General features: G+C 39.4%; 1 protein-coding gene across 5 annotated transcripts in view; it reads left to right on the top strand.

Annotated features, from left to right (window-relative positions):
• Positions 1-21580, top strand: part of ULK4 (unc-51 like kinase 4) — a 487365-nt gene that overhangs the window by 82166 nt on the left and 383619 nt on the right. For all 5 annotated transcript variants that reach the window (XM_033930453.1, XM_033930452.1, XM_033930451.1 and 2 more), the window contains one exon: positions 20948-21066. In XM_033930453.1, coding sequence (XP_033786344.1) covers positions 20948-21066 — 119 coding nt within the window. The remainder of the gene's footprint in view (positions 1-20947; positions 21067-21580) is intronic.

The raw sequence follows: 21580 nt of genomic DNA, 5'->3' as shown, positions 1-21580 counted from the left end.
TCTGTCCATTCATCTTAACATTCTGGAAATCAATTTGGCCTCAAATTAATAGGATGTTAGAAAACCCAGTAGCCTTGACATATGATACTATATTATTTGGAACAACAATGAGAACAAAAAGTCAAATATCATCAAGTAATAACAAACTTTTATTTATTTTAACTGGAATAGCAATACAACAAATCACATTTAATTGGAAAAGACCTGACAGGTTAAATTACACTTTCTGGTGGAATTCTGTTTGTCACATATATAAAATGGAGCTTACCATAGCAACACAAAAAGGATATATTAATAAATTTCAAAAGATATGGAGACCATTAACAGATTTTTGTAATGAATGATTAACTTTTCCCAAGATAGAAATTTGATTAGAAGGGAATGGGGTGGGATTTTATTTTTGGTTTTTACACACTATATTAATGTTGAATGAATTTACAATAAAGATGTTTTTAAATATTATTGATTGAATGGGAGGGAGGGAGGGGGGATTAACACATTCAAAAGAAATTATATAAATTTAGATCTACTGCATAATATTATAAATTTTGTATAAAATTAATTTTCTAAAAAATGTTAAACTTGATAATAATAAGTGTGTTTATCAAGTGTATATGTTTAAGATTCTAATAAGTATATTTAAAACACTTGTTGTAACAAAAGAAAATGAATAAAGATTATAAACAACATGAAATTTAAAAAAACACATTTCCGCTCTGTCTCCGCAAGCTCAGTCCCCACAAACCATCTGATCCCATCCGCACAAGTCTCAGTTATGATTTTATATTGAACATATTTTATTAAAGTATAAAAAGAAACAATATTCTGTACAATTGTCATTTTATAAATATAAATATACAGAGCAAGGACCAACAAAACCCCTGCCTCCCCTCCCCTTCACATATATCCCCCTCTACTATCAAGAAAACTGAACAAGCCAAATTATTATAGAATGCTACACAGAAATATCATGCTATCAGAATATTGCAGTCACACATGACAGGAATAGTGTTAGGGGAGTGCAACTAGGGCAACTGCCCCCTGGTCCGAGAGAGCCCTAAGCCAGCTAGAAGCTAAAAAAAGCACTGCCTGGGCTTTGCAGTCCCCAGTTATGTCTCTAGCAGGCTATATATTTCAATTCTGATATATTCTAATGACAAAATAGAAATAAAATGATTTTTTTCTACCTTTTGTTGTCTCTGGTTTCTGCTTTTATCTTCTTTTCACTCTTTTCCTTCCAGCGTCTGTCCTTTCTCTTCAGTCCGGCATCTGCCCAATCCATCCACTGTCTGCCCCTTCCAGAAACTGTCTGTCTCCCCCTGCCATCTCTCCTCTAGACCCCCCCTTTGGTCTGGCATCCATCATCTTCCCTCTGTTCCCTCATGGTCTGGCATCTTTCTCCTTTCATCTCTTTTTCCCTCCCCCCTGTGGTTTTTAGCATCTCTCTCTTCTCATTTCCTCCGCTCAGATCTGATATCTTTGTCTCCTTCCCCGTTCTCTGGCATCTCTCTCTCTCTTCTCTTCTCTGGTCTTCCTTCTTTATTTTCTGCCTCCGTCTAAATTAAATTCTTTCTTACTATGCAGTCCTCAGTTTCCCTCTTTTCACTATGTCTACCCACAGCATGCCACCCCTTTCCTTCACCCCTCCACTATCTCACTAACTCTATCTTTTTCCCCCATCCAGCATATGTCCTTTTTCTTTATCCCTCTTTCCATCCAGTATATGTTCTCTTTCTCCACTTCCATTCAGCATTTGCTCTCCCTTCTCCCCACTTCCATCATCTGCCCTCTTCTCGCTCCTCACTTCTATCATCTGTCCCTTCTTCCTCCCCCTTCTCTCCACTTCCATCATCTGCCCCTTCTCCCCACTTCCATCATCTGCCCTCTTCTCTCTTCCCTTTCTCCCCACTTCCATCATCTACCCCCTTCTCTCAATCTCTCCATCCACCACAGGCCCATCTTTCTCCCTTCCTCACCTTTCCGATTTTGGCAACAAGATCGGCAACGCCCCCCCTTCCCACGATGACACTTAGGATCGGCAGCGGGCCTCCTTCTACCCCTGGCATCAACAGAACTTCAGATCGGCAACGCGGTGCTCAGTCAAAAGCAGAAACAGGAAGCTGAGTCAGAGGGAAGCTTTTGACGTGAGCACTAGAGAATGACACGGGGAAAAACTCTGTCCCCATCACTGCACCATTCCCTTCACCGCTCCATCACCGTCCCCGCAGCATCCATAGAAGCATCAGTACTGCAATATTTAGCTTATTCCTTCCTTATAAATCAAAGTTCTGGCTACTGAACTGGAGAAAGAGATGTTGAGCTGGCAGGGCTTTGTTTATAAATTTTTATCAATACAACTAATATACTACTTTATCCTGAAGCAAAAAAAAAAAGAAAAATAAATAGAATTTTTTTTCTACCTTTGTTGTCTGGTTTCTGCTTTCCTCATCTTCTCATTCAATTCCTTCCATCCACTGTGTCTCTTCTCTCTGCGTCTTCCATTTGTTCTCTTACTGTGCCTCTCTCTTTCTCCCCCCTTCCAAATTGGTCTGGCACCCATTTTCTTCCCTCCTCTCCCCCCCCCATAGTCTGGCATCTCTGTCTTCTTCCCTTCCAGCATCTTCTCCCCACTCTCTGTTCCCCATTTCTCTTCAGCATCTTCTCCCCCTCTGTCTTCCCCATGTTCTTTCAGCGTCCTTCTCCCCCTCTGTTTTCCCTATGTGCTTTAAGTGTCCTCCCTCCCTGTCTTCCCCATGTGCTTTCAGCGTCCTTCTCCCCCCTCTGTCTTCCCCATGTGCTTTCAGCGTCCTTCTCCCCCCTCTGTCTTCCCCATGTGCTTTCAGCATTCTTCTCCCCCCTCTGTCTTCCCCATGTGCTTTCAGCGTCCTTCTCCCCCCTCTGTTTTACCCATTTCCCTTCAGCATCTTTTCCTCTCCACCCCACCTTTCCTCCTTTTCTCCCTCCCTGCCCCTTACCTTCGTGGCGCTTTCACCCCCCCCCCCCCCCCAACAGGTATGGGCTGACAAACCTCCCTGCCCTGTGGCCGGCAGTCTAAACTGTCTTCTTACAGCAGCCGCAGAGTTGTAGCTGCATATGGCTGCCGTAAAGGTAATTTCTGATGCAACTTCTGTTTTCGACAGAGACAACCTTTACGGCAGCCATATGCAACTACAACACTGCGGCTGCCGTAAGAAGAAAGTTTAGACAGCTGGCCACAGGACAGGGAGGTTTGTCAGACCGGACCGGACCGGAGGGGGGTGAAAGCGCCACAAAGGTAAGGGGGGTTGAAAGCGCCACGAAGGAGGGCGGCAGTAAGAAGGGAGAGAGCGCGATAGGGACCGGGCCGTCTGTGCACCCCCCCTAAGGCTGCACCCCGGGAGGACCGCTCCCCCCCCCCCCCTTGGTACGCCACTGCCTGAGCCTATCACCTCTTAACTTTATCCTGTGCCCTGCTGATACTTTAGGGGACGTAAAACCCTAGAAGACAAGACAGCAGGGACTATCTGATAAATGAAAGGGGGTAGGGACTAAATAAGCAATTTTCCTAGACCCAATGTAGTTTAAAAGCAATTATGTGGGAGTTGCTGAGTGTGAGACACAAAGAAAGCTAATATCAGAGTTCACAGATTGGATTTCATTTATAAGCGCGTAAGTCTGCCAGCAAGATATGTGACCTTGGGGTTTTGCATAATGGGGCAGTAATTTAGATAGAAGCTTTTCATGGAGTGATCTTTGAAGAGCATGGTTGTAATGCCAGCCTTAACAAGATATGAGTTGCTAATGCAGAAAACTACAATTGACAGCAGCGCATAGTTAATGAGAGGTGCCAGTGGATAAACAATGCAGAAATGGGTTTGGTGCAGGAGTTAGCTTGCACAGTAGACATCAGTGCATTTGCTCTTCCATCCTGATAAAAAGAAGTTTAAAGGGAGCACAATACAAGAAAATTACTGCCAGGTATGAGGTGCCATAGAATGGTTACCTTGCCTTCTGCAATGGAGCAGAAAAGCTAATTAGCCCTCCCTGGGCCTTCCAAAACACCAATTTTTCCCTCTCCAAAATGACCACAGATCCTCCAGTTACTCAGCTTCTAACCCCTTGATTCCCCCCTTTCTTCCCCACACAAAGCCATGAAGAAGAGAATGCTACAGATCTTTGTGGTGTGGCAAACTGTGCAAGCACATCTCAAAGGATCCCATGGTCACTCATATAGAAAAAACATTCTACATATGCACATTCAAAAAGTACAAAGATGTATGTTACATTGGTGAAACAGGCCAGATGTTAAAGACCAGAATCAACTTACATAGATATCATATTTAAAATTGCTATACCAACCAAGATGTCACCTCTTGTTGGACAACACTTTGGAAAAACTGACCGCTGCACCAATGAGTTTATGGTAAGAATACTGAAAGGGAACTTTTAAGACAATCCAAGAACGTATGACCTTTGAAATTAAAATGATGAAATATTTTGAAACTCACCAGACAGGACTTAACAAAGTTGTAGGCTTTCTTTCCCATTACAAATATATTTAAAATTGCTTTTGTCCCTTCTCTGTCTCCTGCCCACCCACTCACCCCCTCCCTCTTTCTTCCTATCCTCGAAATGCTTTCATGTTTTCCTTATATATAGTGATATTTGTCAACATTTGCTTTTTTCTGATCTGAAGAAGGGTTACCTAATAAAAAAGGTATTACCTTATTTCCTTTGCTTTTTGTTTTATTTTGATATATTATCTTTTCCTTCCAAATAGCCCTGGTATCTAGTGGCACCCTCCACCCCATCCTGACCCCCAAACCAATAGCCTTGGTATTGTGTGGACACCCCTCTCTCTCTCCCTCTGCCTTCAATATTAAATAATCCCTGATAGTCTTAACAACTCCACAACATGAACCTCTACCCTAGTGTTTTAACAGAACTGCCACCTCCAGGCCTCCCATTCTGTGCTACCATCTTAGAAATTGATAGCGCCTAATCACATACAATGCATTCTGGAATTGTAAACTGCTTAGATTTTGACTGTTTTATATTTGAATACACCGAGTGGGGTCACTCTGCTAAAGAAGGGTACTTTTCTCTTATTTGATAGTCTATCCAGAGACTTCCCTTATTTAGCAGACTCCCTGTGTATCCCAGGATAAATTACATGAGATAATCTGCTGCCATTTTCCAAGATGGTGGTGTGGAAGAAGGAGTGAATGAGCATTGCTTTTGCTTTTTTGCATGCCCTGGGGGAAGTTGGGGGTGGGGTGCTGATAGTCAACAAGGAATTTTTTGAAATTTTGGAGGTAGGGAAGCTATATTGGAGGGGAAGGGTGCCATTAGACACCAGGGTTTTTTTTTTAAGTTTGGGGCAGGGGGTTGATTTGGGTCTGGGGGATGAAGGGGGCTGCTAGACTACCAGGGATGTGGAATAGGGAAGATTTCTTAATGGGGAAAGGTTGTACATGCTCAGAACTTTACAATAGTTGAGATCTGAACGAGTCATTATCCCAGGACAAGCAGGCCTCACATGTGGGTGACATCACAGTTGGAGCCCCGGTGCGGACACTTTAAAAGTGCATCGCCACTTTAAGACTTCAAAAAGTTTGCGATAGCCCGCACCGCGTATGTATGAGCGCCTTGTTGCTCAATGTAGGCGCACGGTCCCTCAGTTTCTTAGTTTCCGTGGAGCTAAGTCACGTTTCAATGGCCATTGAAATTTTTTCTGCCTTCCCGCTCTCACAATTTTCTGACGTTTTTCACATTCCTTTCTTTTTCTTCTTTTCTTTTTTCTATATAAAAAGCTAAAAAAAAAAACTTTTAGTTTAACCTCTCTTCAGGTTTTGGCCCGGCGGGGCCTATTGTCCATCTCAGCCATCGAGTTTGTTTGACTGAGGCGATCTTTCCATCGATGTCACACCTGCTGATGGGATTTTAAAAGTGCGGTCGCTGTGCTCGGGCTATTTCGGTAACCAACCCTTACATCTGTAGTCTCCAGTATATGGGGCTCGAGCACCGTTCCGAGAATTGTAAGCGCTGCTCTTCTTTACAAAAAAGAACTCTGAAGAATCGTAGTTTGCAGCATCAGAAACTCTTCAGTGTCATCATAGAGGGAGAGCCGACATTGTCTCCGACACCAGCCGCACTAACTAAACCGACACCGAAGATTACAGCATCGAAGGATTTACCGACGCTGACTCCAGTCACTCAGTATTCTAACCCATTGGGTAAGCCAGCTAAGAAACCCTTCCATTCACTCTCTGGGATTCAGGTCAAAGCTGCATTGAGTCAAGTCATGCTGACCTGGCAAAAGTCCCATAAGCGCACGGTTCCCATATCGCTGGACCGTGACGCTGCCTCTTCGGTACTGGCAAAAATGTTACAGCCTTCTGTACCAGTGCTAACTCTTAAGCAAAAAATTGATGCCTTGCTCAAATGTTGGTTCCAACACATCTTCTCCCGGTGTCGACACCGACTCTTCTGGTGTAGGTCAAATCTGATCATATCACGACACCGACCACCGCACTGTCAATGCAGAGCACAGCATCACTCCAGATCATAATGCTCTAGGTCTTCCTCCAGGACATCGAAGCATCGATCATCTTGGCCCCAGACTCTGTTGACCCAGTCGAGAGCTCAAACACCAATAAAGTCTGGTAAGGCGTCTCACAAATGCAAGCATGTTGACACCCTGACACCAGACCGGCACTGATCCCATCTTCGGTCCCCATTGATACTTCATGATTCTGATCTGTTGGGAGACTCGGACCCTGCCACTCCATCTACCACTGAGGCTGAGGGATCTTCTGTATCAGAATCTCCACGTCGATCGCCCACCAGAGCTTCTTCACCAACTGAAAAAAATCTCCTCCAAATTTATTTGTCGGCTGGACAATGATTTATCTATTCCTTTGGAAGCTGATTCCAAATATAGTAAAGAGTTTCTGGAAACCCTTGATTATGATCAGTCTCCTAGGGAGATGTTTAAACTGCCCTTGCAAGGCATTTTAAGAGAGACTTTCTATAAGAATTTTGAGACTCCACTATCTATCCCAATTGCACCAAAAAAACTTGAGTCTCTATATAAAGTGGTTCCTCTCCTGGGATTTGATAAACCACAGCTCCCCCATCAATCCCTGGTTGTAGAGTCCACTTTAATGAAATCATCTTCAGCCAGTGTCTATGCCTCTGTCCCTCCTGGTAGAGAGGGGCGTACAATGGATAAATTTGGGTGCCGCCTCTTTCAGAACTCCATGCTGGCAAATCGGTCAGGAAACTATAATTTTTATTTTTCCTGCTACCTAAAACATCTCCTCATGCAGTTTTCTTCTTACCAGAAATATGTACCATCTCATAAGTCAAAGGATTTCCAGCAACTCCTCTCCTCTGCTTTTCAGTTGCATAAATATATGGTTCACTCAGCCTATGACACTTTTGAGCTAACCTCTAGAACAGCAGCCATGTTGGTGGTCATGCGCAGACTTACCTAGTTAAAAGTCTCTGATTTAGATTTCAATAATCAGGACTGTCTCGCCAATGCTCCATGTCTCGGTGATGAGCTCTTCGGACCCTCCACCGATACTGCCACACAAAGCTATCTTCCCATAAGACACATTGGGATATTTTGGTCAAGCCAAAAAAGAAACCACCTGCCTCTGCACCCTTCAAGCCTGCTTCTTCATACCAATGCAGGTTTTCTGCCAAAGTTGCTGCTCCTGCCTGTTCTTCACCAAAAAAGCAGAGACAGCAAACTTGTCAACAAAAAAATCAAGACAACTCAACCAAAACCATCTGTCTTTTTGACATGTTCCTACAGAGCATAGCCATTGTTCCACTACTTCATCAACTTCCTCTGCCGATTGGCGGGCATCTTCAATCCTTTATTCATTGTTGGGAGCTCATCATCTCCGATCTCTGGATATTGAACATCATTCAGGAAGGTTACTCTCTACACTTCATGACTCTTCCTCCAGATCATCCTCCAAGAGAGTCTGCTTCAAATCATTCACAGGCCTCTCTCCTTCTTCAGGAGATTCAATCCCTACTTCTCCTCAATGCCATCGAGGAAGTTCCTGTGTCTCAATACAACCAGGGATTTTACTCCCGCTACTTCTTAATACCCAAGAAGATGGGAGGGCTGCGTCCGATTCTAGATCTCAGAGCTCTCAACAAATTTTTGGTCAAGGAAAGATTTTGAATGCTACCTCTAGCCACTCTATATCCTCTTTTGGCTCACAACGACTAGCTGGATTTCAAAAAAGCCTACACCATATAATAATTCATCAGGCTTCCAGGAAATATCTACAATTTCAACTCAATCATTGTCATTGCCAATACAAAGTTCTTCCTTTTGGCCTGGCATCTTCTCGAGAGTCTTCACGAAGTGCCTGGATGTGGTGGCAGCTGCCCTGAGGTCTCACGGTCTCCAAGTCTTCCCCTATCTCGATGACTGGCTGATCAAGGATCATTCATCTTAGGCTGTTGCTCTGGTGATGAATCACACCATTTCTTTTCTTTAAACACTAGGGTTCGAGATCAACTCCCCAAATCGAATCTCCATCCATCTCAAAGTCTAAAGTTCATTGGGGCCATTCTCGACACCACTCTCATGAGAGATTTTCTACTGCTGGACCGTCTCCACACTCTTCTGCAACTGTGTCAGTGAGTGCTTCTCTTACAGACCATGTCTGCACGTCACATGATGGTTCTCCTAGGTCACATGGCCTCCACAGTTCATGTTACACCTTTGGCCAGGCTTCATCTTTGCAGTCCTCAATGGATCCTCGCTTCTCAGTGGTCTCAAGTGACAGATTAGTTATCACAGCATATTTCTGTGCCCTCATCTCTTCGACAGTCGCTTCAATGGTGAATGGTTTCCTCCAATTTGTCCAGAGGTCTCCTTTTTCACTTACCCCTTCATCACAAGGTTCTCACCACGGACGCTTCGACTTATGCTTGGAGGGGGAGGGGGTGCATCTGGATGGTCTTCAGACTCAAGGTCATTGGTACTCCAGGGAGCGGAAATTCCACATCAGTCTTTTGGAGCTCAGAGCAATTTATTATTCTCTCAAAGCTTTCCAACATCTTGACAATCAAGTCCTTCTCTTGTAATGGATACAAACCCTACTAACTGACGGCCTTTTCCCACAAGACCTCAGCGAAATCATCATCACTCTAATCCTGAAAGACCCCAAAGGAGAAACAGACCAATTATCCAACTACAGACCCATAGCCTCAATACCACTGTATGCCAAGCTAATGGAAGGCCTCATAGCCAAATTCCTAAACTCATACCTAGAGAACCACAACCTACTCCACCCAACACAATCAGGCTTCAGAACCAACCACAGCACTGAGACCCTACTAGGATCACTCATGGACACCGCCAGACAACATCTCAGCACAGGCAAAAAAAATGCTAATTATCCAACTAGATCTCTCTACAGCTTTTGACCTGGTAGACCATAACATCCTTCTACAGATACTGGACTCAATAGGAATCAGTGGTAAGACACTATCATGGTTTAAAGGATTCCTACAATCCAGAACATTCAGAGTTAAAACAAACAAACAAAAATCCGAGCCATGGTATAACCCCTGCGGAGTACCCCAAGGATCACCTCTTTCTCCCACACTCTTCAACCTATACATTGCCTCCCTCTGCTCCTACCTAGACAAACAAAGTCTAACCTCATACAGCTATGCAGACGACATCACCATTCTCCTTCCGTTTGAACAACCAGCACCATCCATGGCAGACACAATACACAGAACACTTGAAACAATAGCAACATGGATGAAAGGCCACAAACTAAAACTAAATCCGGATAAAACAAACTTCATCCTACTCGAAAATAACAAAACCCCAACAATAACAAACCTTGTCATAAACTCTACAAAATACCACATCCAACCTATGTTAAAACTCCTGAGAGTGTTAATAGACAGAGGCTATACAATGCAGCCACAAATCAACAAAACAATAAACAAATCATTCACAGTCATGAGAAACCTGAGGCAAATCAGAAAATTCTTCAACAATAAACAATTCCAACTCTTGGTACAATCCCTAATCCTAGGCCTGATAGACTACTGCAACATACTATATCTCCCATGCACAACAACCATGATAAAACAACTACAAACAATACAAAACACAGCCCTAAGACTGGTCTACTCGCTGAAGAAATTTGACCACATCACAGAGGCTCCCAATACAAGCGAGAATACACTTCAAATTTTACTGCCTATTATTTAAAGCAATAAATGGAGACAGCCCAGCCTATTGGAACAATCGACTAATTCAATCCACCTCAACCAGACAAAGGAGAATCCACGCACCATTCACACACCATCCAACCAAAAATGTCAAAAGGAAAAAACTGTAAGACAACCTCCTAGCCACTCGAGCTGCAAAACGCGACCCACAACTCTGCAACCTTTTGACCACGACCACAGACTACAAAACTTTCAAAAAAGAAATAAAAACCCTTCAATTCATAACACATAAAACTGAACTAACACAATCAGAAATGTCCCAAGCATCACCTGCATCATCTACAACTACTACATATGAACTTCCAATATCATGACAACTCAGATGTAATCCTTAACAACTCAAAGAAATGTACAAATTACTGCCTAAATACTTCTAATCTCCGGATAATCCATTTGTAATCCACCTTGAACCTCAAGGTAATGGCGGAATAGAAATCCCTAATTTAATCTAAGGAGAGTCAGTGAGTTCCAATCATTAGTAGCAGATCCACCTTTTACAGTTTTAAATCATGACAAGGTGGTTCTTCGCAATCATCCAAAGTTTCTGCCGAAAGCTGTCTCTGAATTTCATCTAAATCAGTCATTGTACTTCCGGTTTTTTTTCCTAAGCCTCATTCTCATGCAGGAGAAATGGCGCTTCATACTCTCGACTGTAAGCGTGCTTTGGCCTATTACATCGACAGAACAAAGCTGCATAGATCATCTCCACAACTTTTCATCCCATTTGATCCTAACAAGTTAGGGCATCCTGTTTCCAAGAGAACGATTTCCAACTGGGTGGCTGCTTGTATAATGTTCTGTTATGCTCAGATTGGACTGCAACTGGAGAGTGGTGTCACAGCCCACTAGGTCTGAGCTATTGCGGCTTCTGTGGCTTTCCTCTGATCTACTCCTATTGAGGAAATCTGTAAAGCTACCACCTTGTCCTCGGTTCATATATTCACATCACATTATTGTCTGGAATCTTTTTCCAGATGAGATGGGCACTTCTGGCAGTCAGTATTACAAAATTTTTTTCTTGAAGGCCAACACTCCCACCATCCCATTCTGGTTAGCTTGGAGGTCACCCACATGTGAGAATATGTTGCCTACTTGTCCTGGGTTAAAGCACAGTTACTTATCGTAATGGGTGTATCCAGGGACAGCAGGCAGATATTCTCACAAACCACCCACCTCCCCCAGTTGGCTTCTTAGCTGAGAGACCGCATGCCTATGTTGGGCAGGAAGGCACTTGCGCATGCGCGGTGTGGGCTATCGTGAACTTTCTGAAGTCTTAAAGTGATGATGCACTTTTAAAGTGATCGTACTGGGGCTCCATCGGTGATGTCACCCACATGTGAGAATATCTGCCTGCTGTCCCTGGATAACACCCGTTACGGTAAGTAACTGTGCTCTCTGTTCTGATGCTGTCTGCCCATGTCATCTACTTGGGTACATGATAATCGTCCTGTCTACTGAAAGACCAGTTATGCTGAATAAAGCCATCCTGCCAGGACTAAGAAAAGCAGATATCTCAATATACCATGGATTGAATTTAAGAAAGCTTACAATAATAAATATGCTTGGATAATGAATTACCTTGAAATATACAAAATAAACTCTGGATTGCTTCTTTGCACAAAATACTCCTTTTGGAAGCATGTACTTATTAGCCACACCATTAGTAATACTACGTTTGATTATAACATCCTTATAAAATAGTGCTAAATGCTAGATCTACATTATACAGTATGTGTCCTTTATAAAATTCCTCCATGAGGAATAATTTTCTAATTTCTATAAAGGTACAAAGTTCACACATACTTCTGTAGATTTTCTAAGTGTTAAAGTGCGTTCTTGATTTTTGAAAATTACTGAACTCATGGAAAAATTGTAAAGTGTTTGTATCTACTATATATATGCATTGCCTTTTATGAATTAAAATATTCATATACTGTTTTTTTTTTTTTCCATTATTTTTTATTTTCAAATTTTACATAAAGTGTACAAAATATTAAAATACAATTGATAAATACATAGTATCACTTTTATATCTAATACATTATATATCTAAATTTGATTTTCCCCCTCCCCCTCCCCCCACCCTTTTATTACTTTAATATATAATATTTTTAATTTTCAAATTTTATAGAAAGTGTACAACATGTTAGAATACAATTGATGAATATTCAATAACATTTTTATATCTAATACAATATATTCTAAATAAATTTTATCCCCTCTCCCTCCCCCCACCCTTCTATTACTTTTCATTCATACATTGCATATTGTATAATATATTATAATGTATTATGTAGAAATTATTTTCTTTACCCCCCCTCTATGTGTGTCATAAAAAAGATCCCTAAAAGAAGAAAAGAAGAAGAAAAATCCTACTATTTATTCATTACAGTATTTTGCCAATGGCCCCCATATTTTTATAAATTTAGTATATGTCCCCCTTTGTATTGCTATTGTTCTTTCCATTTTGAATATATGACATATTGTATTCCACCAAAATGTATAATTTAGGTTGTTGTAATTCTTCCAGTTATTAGTTATATGCTGAATGGCAACCCCTGTCATAATTAATAAAAGCTTGTTATTTTCTGGTGAAATTTGACTTTTTTTCCTCATCATCATTCCAAATAATATTGTGTCATATGATATTGCAATATGATTTTCCATCAATTTATTAATTTGTGGCCAAATTGAATTCCAAAAAGTTTTAATATAGGGACAATGATACAATAAATGATCTAATGTCCCTGGTTCTAGATTACAGTGCCAGCATTTATTGGACTTAGAACTGTCTAATTTTTGCAAACGTGTAGGGGTCCAAAAAGCTCTATGTAATAAGAAGAACCAAGTTTGTCTCATAGATGCTGACACTGTACATCCCATTCTCCAAGACCAAATTAGTGGCCATTGAGATGCATTAATCTGATGTCCAATCTCAATGCTCCAAATGTCTCTTAGACCATTTTTTGGTTTTTTATTCAAATATCCAGATATTAATTTATACCACAATGCGGCTTGATGTCCTAGGAAGTCTGCTTGAAAACATAAGAACTTTAAACTATATTGATTATTTAATGTTTTCCATTCAGGGAACCCAACCTGAATGGCCTGCTTCAATTGCAACCATTTAAAACTTTGTGTTTTATTAAGACCAAATCTATGTTGCAATTGTGAAAAATCCAGCAGTTTACCTTCTGAAATAACATCGTCTAGAGATCTAATGCCTGCAATAATCCAGTTCTTCCAAAGGATTTGAGCTCCGCCAATTTTGATCTTGGAGTTTATCCATATAGATTGATTAGTTGATTTGTTTATTGGGATAGGTGTTAATTTATCAATAAATCTCAACGTTTTCCAAGTATCCATTAATATTTTATTTTCTCTGTATCTTCTAGGTATGTTAATACTTGGCAGATGAACTAAATTTAGGGGAAACATAAGGCGCCATTCCAAATATAACCAATCCGGTGCATTATCCATAAGTTCTGGGAGGATCCAATACATACCCTGACGTAGAATATAGGCTTGATGGTACCTATAGAAATTTGGAAAATTTACCCCTCCCTCCTTAATTGATTTTTGCAAAGTTACTAAAGCTATTCTAGGTGTTTTACCAAGCCAAAGAAATTTTGTTAAAATGCTATTAAGCTTTTTATAAAAGGACCCCTGAAAATACATAGGTATCATACTCATTTGGTAGCAAACTACAGGTAATATCATCATTTTAATAGTTTGAACTCTTCCCCACCAAGAAATATGTAATGGGTTCCATTGTTCACATAACTCCGTAACTTTTTTTAATACATATTTTTCATTCTCTTTTACAGTATCTTCAATTGTATTTTTAACTTGAATGCCAAGATATTTAAATCCTTCTTCTTTCCATATGAATGGAAAAGTATCAAATAATCTTTTTACACAATGAACATTCAAGGGTATAATTTCAGATTTATTCCAATTAATTTTATAACCTGAGAATTTACCAAACTTATCAATTAATTCCAATAAAGAAGATAAGGTTGACTCTGGATTTCTCAAATAAAGTAAAATATCATCAGCATAAGCCGAAATTTTATATTCCATATCTGAATATGGAATACCTTGTATCTCCCTCGTTTGCTGTATTGCTAACAATAAGGGTTCTAATACAACATCAAATAACAAAGGAGATAAAGGACAGCCTTGTCTAACTCCCCTCTGCAATTGAAAACCATCAGATATCTTATTATTAATATTTAGTCTTGCAATCGGGAAGCTATACAATGTTTTTACCATTTGTATAAATCCGGAACCTATACCAAACCATTCTAAAGCCTGATACATAAAATTCCATTCTACCCTATCAAATGCTTTTTCAGCATCTAATGAAACTGTAAAAGCCGGTTCATCCATTTTTTTTTATAAGTTTAGCATGTGAAATAATAGTCTAGAGTTATTAGAAGAATGTCTTTTAGCAACGAAACCCGTTTGATGCATGTCTATAATATGTGGGAGAGCTTTGGCTAATCTCAAAGCCAAAATTTTCGCCAAAAGTTTATTATCAACATTTATCAAAGATATAGGCCTGTAGTTTGAAACCAAAGTAGGATCTTTATTTGGCTTAGGCAAAACAATTATTATTGATTCAGCCATAGTACCTTTAATATTACCTTTTATAAGTTGTGTCTGATATAAATTTAGTAAATGTGGGGAAAGGATATTTTGAAATGTTTTATAAAATTCTACTGTATAACCATCACCACCTGGAGCAGATCCAACTCTAAGAGATCTTAATGCTGTTTCTAATTCTTTTAATGATATAGGTTCATCTAAACTCCGTTTTATATGATCAGGAACCTTAGGTCCATTAATTAAATCTAAAAAATTTTTCCCATCTTTTTGTCTCTCCAAATAAGGCTCGGAAGAATACAGGTCCTTATAAAATTTTAAAAATTGTTTTAATATTATATTTGTTTGATTTGTTATTATACCATTATCATCTTTTATTCCATTAATATTAGTTCTTCTTTTTTTTGCTTTAAGATAATTTGCCAATAATCTCCCCGCCTTATTAGAATTTCCATAATACACTGTTTGTTTGGAAAACAAATCTCTTCTTATCATTTTTGAAGTTAATTCATTATATTTACCTTTTGCTTTCAAAAGAGCTTGCAAAACTTCATATTCCCATTTACTTACCAATTTAGCTTCTAATATTTTTATTTCTTTTTCTAATTCTATATATTGTATTTTAATCTGTTTCCTAATAAAAGCTGAATATGATATAATATTACCCCTCATAGTTGCTTTAAATGCATCCCATACGTTCTCTATAGATGTATCCTCCACTAAATTTATTTGAAAGAAATCGTTAATTTGTGTTTTAAAATTTTCCAAAAATTTGTCATCCACAAGCAATGCATTATCAAATCTCCAAAGAGGTCTACCATTCTCTAATTGATCTAATTGTAATTCTATCCATACTCCCGCATGATCCGAAATAATAATAGGATCTATGGAAGCTTTAATCACCTGTTGCACTTTATTTGTTGAAACAAAAATATAATCTATTCTTGAAAATGATTTATGAACCTGTGAACAAAATGAAAATTCCTGATCATTAAAATGAAGAATACGCCATATATCTTTCAAATCACATGATTGAACCAAATTATCTAGACCTAAAGATTTTATACTTTTACCTGGTTTTTTATCCAATAATGGATCCATTACAGCATTAAAATCTCCAGCCACCACTAAATTAGAAGCAGCCAGTGGTAACAACATATTCTGTAATTTTTTAAAAAATTCTGATTGATTCGAATTAGGGGCATATATATTGAACAACGTCAGGGTATCATTTCCCATACCTATATCAATATGTATCCATCTTCCATGTGGATCTGAATTTTTTACCTTAATCTTGGCCATACATTTTTTATTTATAAGAATTGCTACCCCTGCTTTTTTACCCTCTGCTGGAGCAAAAAAACATTCTTTTACCCACCCTCCCGATAGTTTCTGTGATTCCTTTATACTAAGATGGGTCTCCTGTAGACAGTAAATATCCGCATTTTGCTTTTTTAGAAATGTTAATACTTTTTTCCTTTTGATTACGTGATTCAGGCCATTGACATTAATAGAATATATCTTAAAAGACATTATACATTTTAATACTTCTCATTATAATCTTTTTCTCCTCTTCTTTCATACTTTGAATCCAAAAAATGTTTTTCATGACACACATATTTACCCCTAAAGTATCTAATCCCTTGTTTATTTTTTTCTTAATCATTCTAATAAATACTCTCCTTTTCCCTCCCTTTCCCACCCAATACAATGGCTGCTTAAGGATACACATTGGAACTGTAATCCAAACATTCTCCTCCCCTCTAGGCATTTAATATTCAATCAAATTCCCCTTCTATCTATTTATATTAACCTTATCTTTTCATTAATGTATCTTTATCCATTTAACAGTTTTTAATTTATATTTCCTTGGTATTATTATTTACATCTTAAAATTTCATCTTAAACATATATTTAGTATGTTATTAATGTTTTTCCTATGTCTTGCTCTTTCTTTCTTATAAATTTTTATTGTCTTTTCTTTGTATCATTTTTTTCTTTCCTCAGATATTTCAATATTTCATACTTTTATAATTATTTCATAAAGTCATCAAAACCCATCTTAAAATTTTATATTAAAATATCATAGGTTCTGGTTTAGAAAGAAAAGCTTTCAGTTTTTCTGGATCCTCGAAATATAAGGATTTATCTCCAGATGATACTCTCATTTTCGCCGGATAATATAGACCATATTTAAAACCTTTTTCTTTTAGTTGAGGTCTCATGTCTAATAGTCTCTTTCTTTTATTTGCTGTGTTTTTGGCAAAGTCTGGTAGGAACCATATTCTAGATCCTTTATAATTTAGATTTTTGTCTTTCTTTGCAGCATTTAATATTTCTAATGCTTGTTGGTATCTAAGCATTTTGAAAATTATTGGTCTTGGTCTGCCTTTATTTTCTGTATTTTTAATTGGGATCCTATGCGCCCTTTCTATTTCTAGAGGTTGTTTCAAGTCCAGTTGTATTATTTTTGGAATTAAATTTTCTAGAAAAAGAATAGTATTTTTTCCCTCTAAGTTTTCTTGTATTCCAAAAAGTTTAATGTTTTTCCTTCTTCCTCTATTCTCATAGTCTTCCAGTTGATCTTTCAATTTGTTTAATTCCAGACTATCATTTTTGCATCTGTTTGTTTCGCTTTCTATGACCTTATTCATATACTGTTGAAAATGCCAAAGTATGATGTAGTTCCAACCTTGACCCTAGGAACACCTTCTCCAAAAGCAAATAAAAGCACATGTGAAATGGCGCTACACTTTTATCCATATAGAAGACTGGTTCAATAATCTTGTGAAAAGCCTATTTGAGTGGGTAGTGCTCTCTCTAACTGGTAGAATGGCAAATCATTTCTTAGTATCAGTTCAAAATATGGTTCCATTTGTTGCATGCATCTAATAAAGTAAATTTTAACATTTCTGGTTTTTTGAAGACACCTGTTCAATAGTTTTAGAGTTAAGATTCTGCAGTCTTAATGTTGGTCTTTCCATATATGGTAAACTGTACTTGGTTGTAAGACAGTTATTAAAATCACTTTAAACAGTCTTTTAAACAAATCTACTTTGTTTTCTCACAGTTATAGCAGGAACATTATTATTTTCACAGATAATAGTACTTAACCTGCATCTTTTATTGGTAACTTAGGGCTCCTTTTACTAAGGTGCATTAGGGCCTTAACGCGCGGAATAGCGTGCGCGCTAGATTTTAACACCAGCATTGAGCTGGCGTTATTCTAGAAGTGTACCACATGGTAATTTTGTGCGTGCGCTAAAAACGCTTGCACACTTTAGTTTTTTTTTATTTATTAAATCTTTATTCATTTTCATATCTTACATCAAGTGTAAAATTTTATCACAAAAAATTTTTAACAAATCACTTGACAATCTTACTTATAATCCTTAAAGTATAAAAGAAACCCTTCCACCCCCATTAACAATAAATCAATTAGCAAATATCATATTTACAAATCCCACCCCACCTATATCTTATATAATAACAAGGTGCTTAAAGTGTCTGATCATTAGAATATGTAATCAATGGCCCCCAAATCTTTTTAAAATTATGATAATTCCCTTGCTGTATAGCAAGCAACCTCTCCATTTTATAAATATGACAGACTGAATTCCACCAAAAAGTATAATTAAGTTTAGTATAATCTTTCCAATTTCCAGTAATATGTTGCACGGCGACCCCTGTCAGTATCAATAATAGTTTATTATTATTTGCTGAAATCGGACTCTTAAATCTCATAGATGTACCAAATAATATAGTGTCATATGAAAGTGCAACATGATTTTCTAACAATGTATTAATTTGGGACCAAATTAACTTCCAAAAGGCATTTATATAGGGACAGAAAAAAATTAAATAGCGCACCTTAGTTAAAGGAGCCCTTAGTGCATGTATTTGCTTTTTGATGGAAAGGAGGCATATGTACAGCAGTGTTCCCTCTAAGCGGGCGGGTGTTGTGAGCAAACTTTTTTCACCGTGAGCCAAAAATATCGGGCGCCAGCAAGTTATGAGCCAACTCGCCCGATTCTCCTCTCGCCGCCCTGCCATCTGCCGTACGCCTCTTCCGATCGTGCGCTGTGACGAGAAACGTGTGCGCTGCGATGTAATATTTTGTGCGCCAGCGCACGCCAGCACAGCTTAGCGGGAACACTGGTTCAAATGGTTTTATTTATTTCCCCAAATTTATTTTTGTTATACGCATTGAAAATATTTGATATTGCGTTTAAATCAAAATCTCAATAAACTTGAAACGAGTGCCCGTGAGATTGTGGGAGGGTTAAATACTCAAAACTTAGAAGTTTTTGCTACGCCAGCTTTCTGGTATCTTTACATACAGTGGCGTACCTAGCATATGTAACATCCGGGGCCCATCATTTTTTGGCACCCCCCCCCATCTGTAAGAAAAACATGATTTTTAGTAACAAACCACACGTCACACATGAGTACCTAGGAAAAGGCAGCATCTTACATATTGCAGTGAGCAGTACATCAATACACCCATTGTAAAACTAAACAAGCCAGACCAGCACAGATCAATCCTACACCGTCAATCCTAACAGAAAACCATGTCTTTCGAACACACAGAACACAGAAAACACCTTCGCCTAGTAAGGAATATGTAATCACAAACTAACCCCTCCCTCTTTTACAAAACTGTAGTGTGGATTTTAGCTACGGAGGTAACAGCTCTGATGCTCATAAAATTCTGAGCATCAGAGCTGCTACCACCAAGGCTGGTGCTAAAAACGCTTCACAGTTTTGTAAAAGGGGGGATAAAATAAAAATACATAGACAAAGGTTAAATTGAACCAGCAAGAAGCTGGACTCTGCATACAATGCTTCACAGAAACAGTGACACATGTCTCCTAAAGCAATAAATAAATAGAAATTTTTTTCTACCTTTGTCTTCTGTGGTTTCTCCTTTCCTCATCTTCTTGTAACTCTCTTCCTTCCATTCACTGTCTGCCGTCTCTCTTCCCCTATATGGCATCTTCTCTCCTTCTATGCCCCTTCCAGAAACTGTATGCCTCCCCCTTCCATCTCTCCTTTCACCCCATTGGTCTGGCATCTCTCTCCTCGCCTTCCCTCTCCCACACCTCTCCTCATAGTCTGGTATCTCCCCTTCCCTGATTCTCTGGCATCTCTCTCCTTTCCTTTTCTTCCATCTTTCGTTCCCCCTCCATGCTCTCACATCTCCCCATTCCTTTTCCCTTAGACTGGCATACCTTCCTCCTATGCTCCAAGCCCTGGCATCTCCTTTAATTCCCTCCCTCATCTTCCTTCTCCCTCCAGCTGGGTACCGCAACACTCTTCCCTGCAGCTCTGCACTTCCCCACAATTGCCATGCTTCGGTTCCTCTTCTTCCTTCCTTCCTCCCCCCCCCCCCCCCCCGCGGGACCCTGCGGCACCATCAACTCTTACTCCCTCTAATGTCGGCCCTGCAGCTCCAGACTTCCTCGCACCTTCTCCCCTCCCCCTTTGGATCGCTATTATTTTAAATGTTATAGCCGCGGAGCTGTATCCATCAGTGGAGATGTCTAACCTCGGCCTGCCCCGGAACTCTTACTGCAGCAGCCGCCCGTCTAGGCAGGAACAGGAAGTCACTGTTGCAGTAAGAGTTCCGGGGCAGGCCGAGGTTAGACATCTCCACTGATGGATACAGCTCCGCGGCTATAACATTTAAAATAATAGCGATCCAAAGGGGGAGGGGAGAAGGTGCGAGGAAGTCTGGAGCTGCAGGGCCGACATTAGAGGGAGTAAGAGTTGATGGTGCCGCAGGGTCCCGCGGGGGGGGGGGGGGGGGGAGGAAGGAAGGAAGAAGAGGAACCGAAGCATGGCAATTGTGGGGAAGTGCAATCCCCCCAATGCGTCCCCTTACCTTACCTCCCCTTACCTTTGCGACGCGTGTGTGCGCTGTGAAGAGAAACTTTGCGCTGCGATGTAATATTTTGTGCGCGCGCGCAGGCCAACGCACCTTAGCGGGAACACTGATGTACAGTATAAGTAGTAAATTCATGGTAGTGTTGGTAAATTATTTGAAATCTAATAATATTTATTGTTGAAATAGTAGGGAGAACAAAGAAATTGGAAATACTGAAGAGGTGCTTAAAAGTGATACAGACTTAGCAGTCATATCTGCTGAAGGAGCTGATAAGAGTCAACATCAAAGCAAATCATTCAAACTAGGTAAAATTCTGTAGTAGATAATCAATAAAGTTGTAAAACTGTAAATTAAAATCAGAAAATTGCCCACTTGAAGAGCAATATCATCTATGTGTTGGCTGTCTGGTTAACTTTAGGCCTACTTATTAGCAGATCAGAGTTTATTGGGTAAAACTGGCTATATTTTTTAGACCAATAGTACAAGGGTACAGTTGTATATATCAGGCACAGACTCAAAAAAACAACGTACTATATGATGATTTTAGCAGTGAAACCACATTCACACTATACCATCAAAAATAAATGGAAAAAGACAGTAAACTAATAATAGATACAAAAAGAACAGAGAAAACAGACCTCATACATGGGCAGCTGGGACTATACAGTATCCTAAGCTATCTGTATTGCTGTATAGTCCCGGCTGCCCATGTATAAGGTCTGTTTTCTCTGTTCTTTTTGTATCTATTATTAGTTTTCTGTCTTTTTCCATTTATTTTTGATGGTATAGTGTGAATGTGGTTTCTCTGCTAAAATCATC

Source organism: Geotrypetes seraphini, chromosome 2 (assembly GCF_902459505.1).
Source record: "Geotrypetes seraphini chromosome 2, aGeoSer1.1, whole genome shotgun sequence".
Taxonomy (NCBI): Eukaryota; Metazoa; Chordata; class Amphibia; order Gymnophiona; family Dermophiidae; genus Geotrypetes; species Geotrypetes seraphini.
Note: the sequence above shows the minus strand (reverse complement) of the source record. Positions and strands in the feature narration are given on the sequence as shown.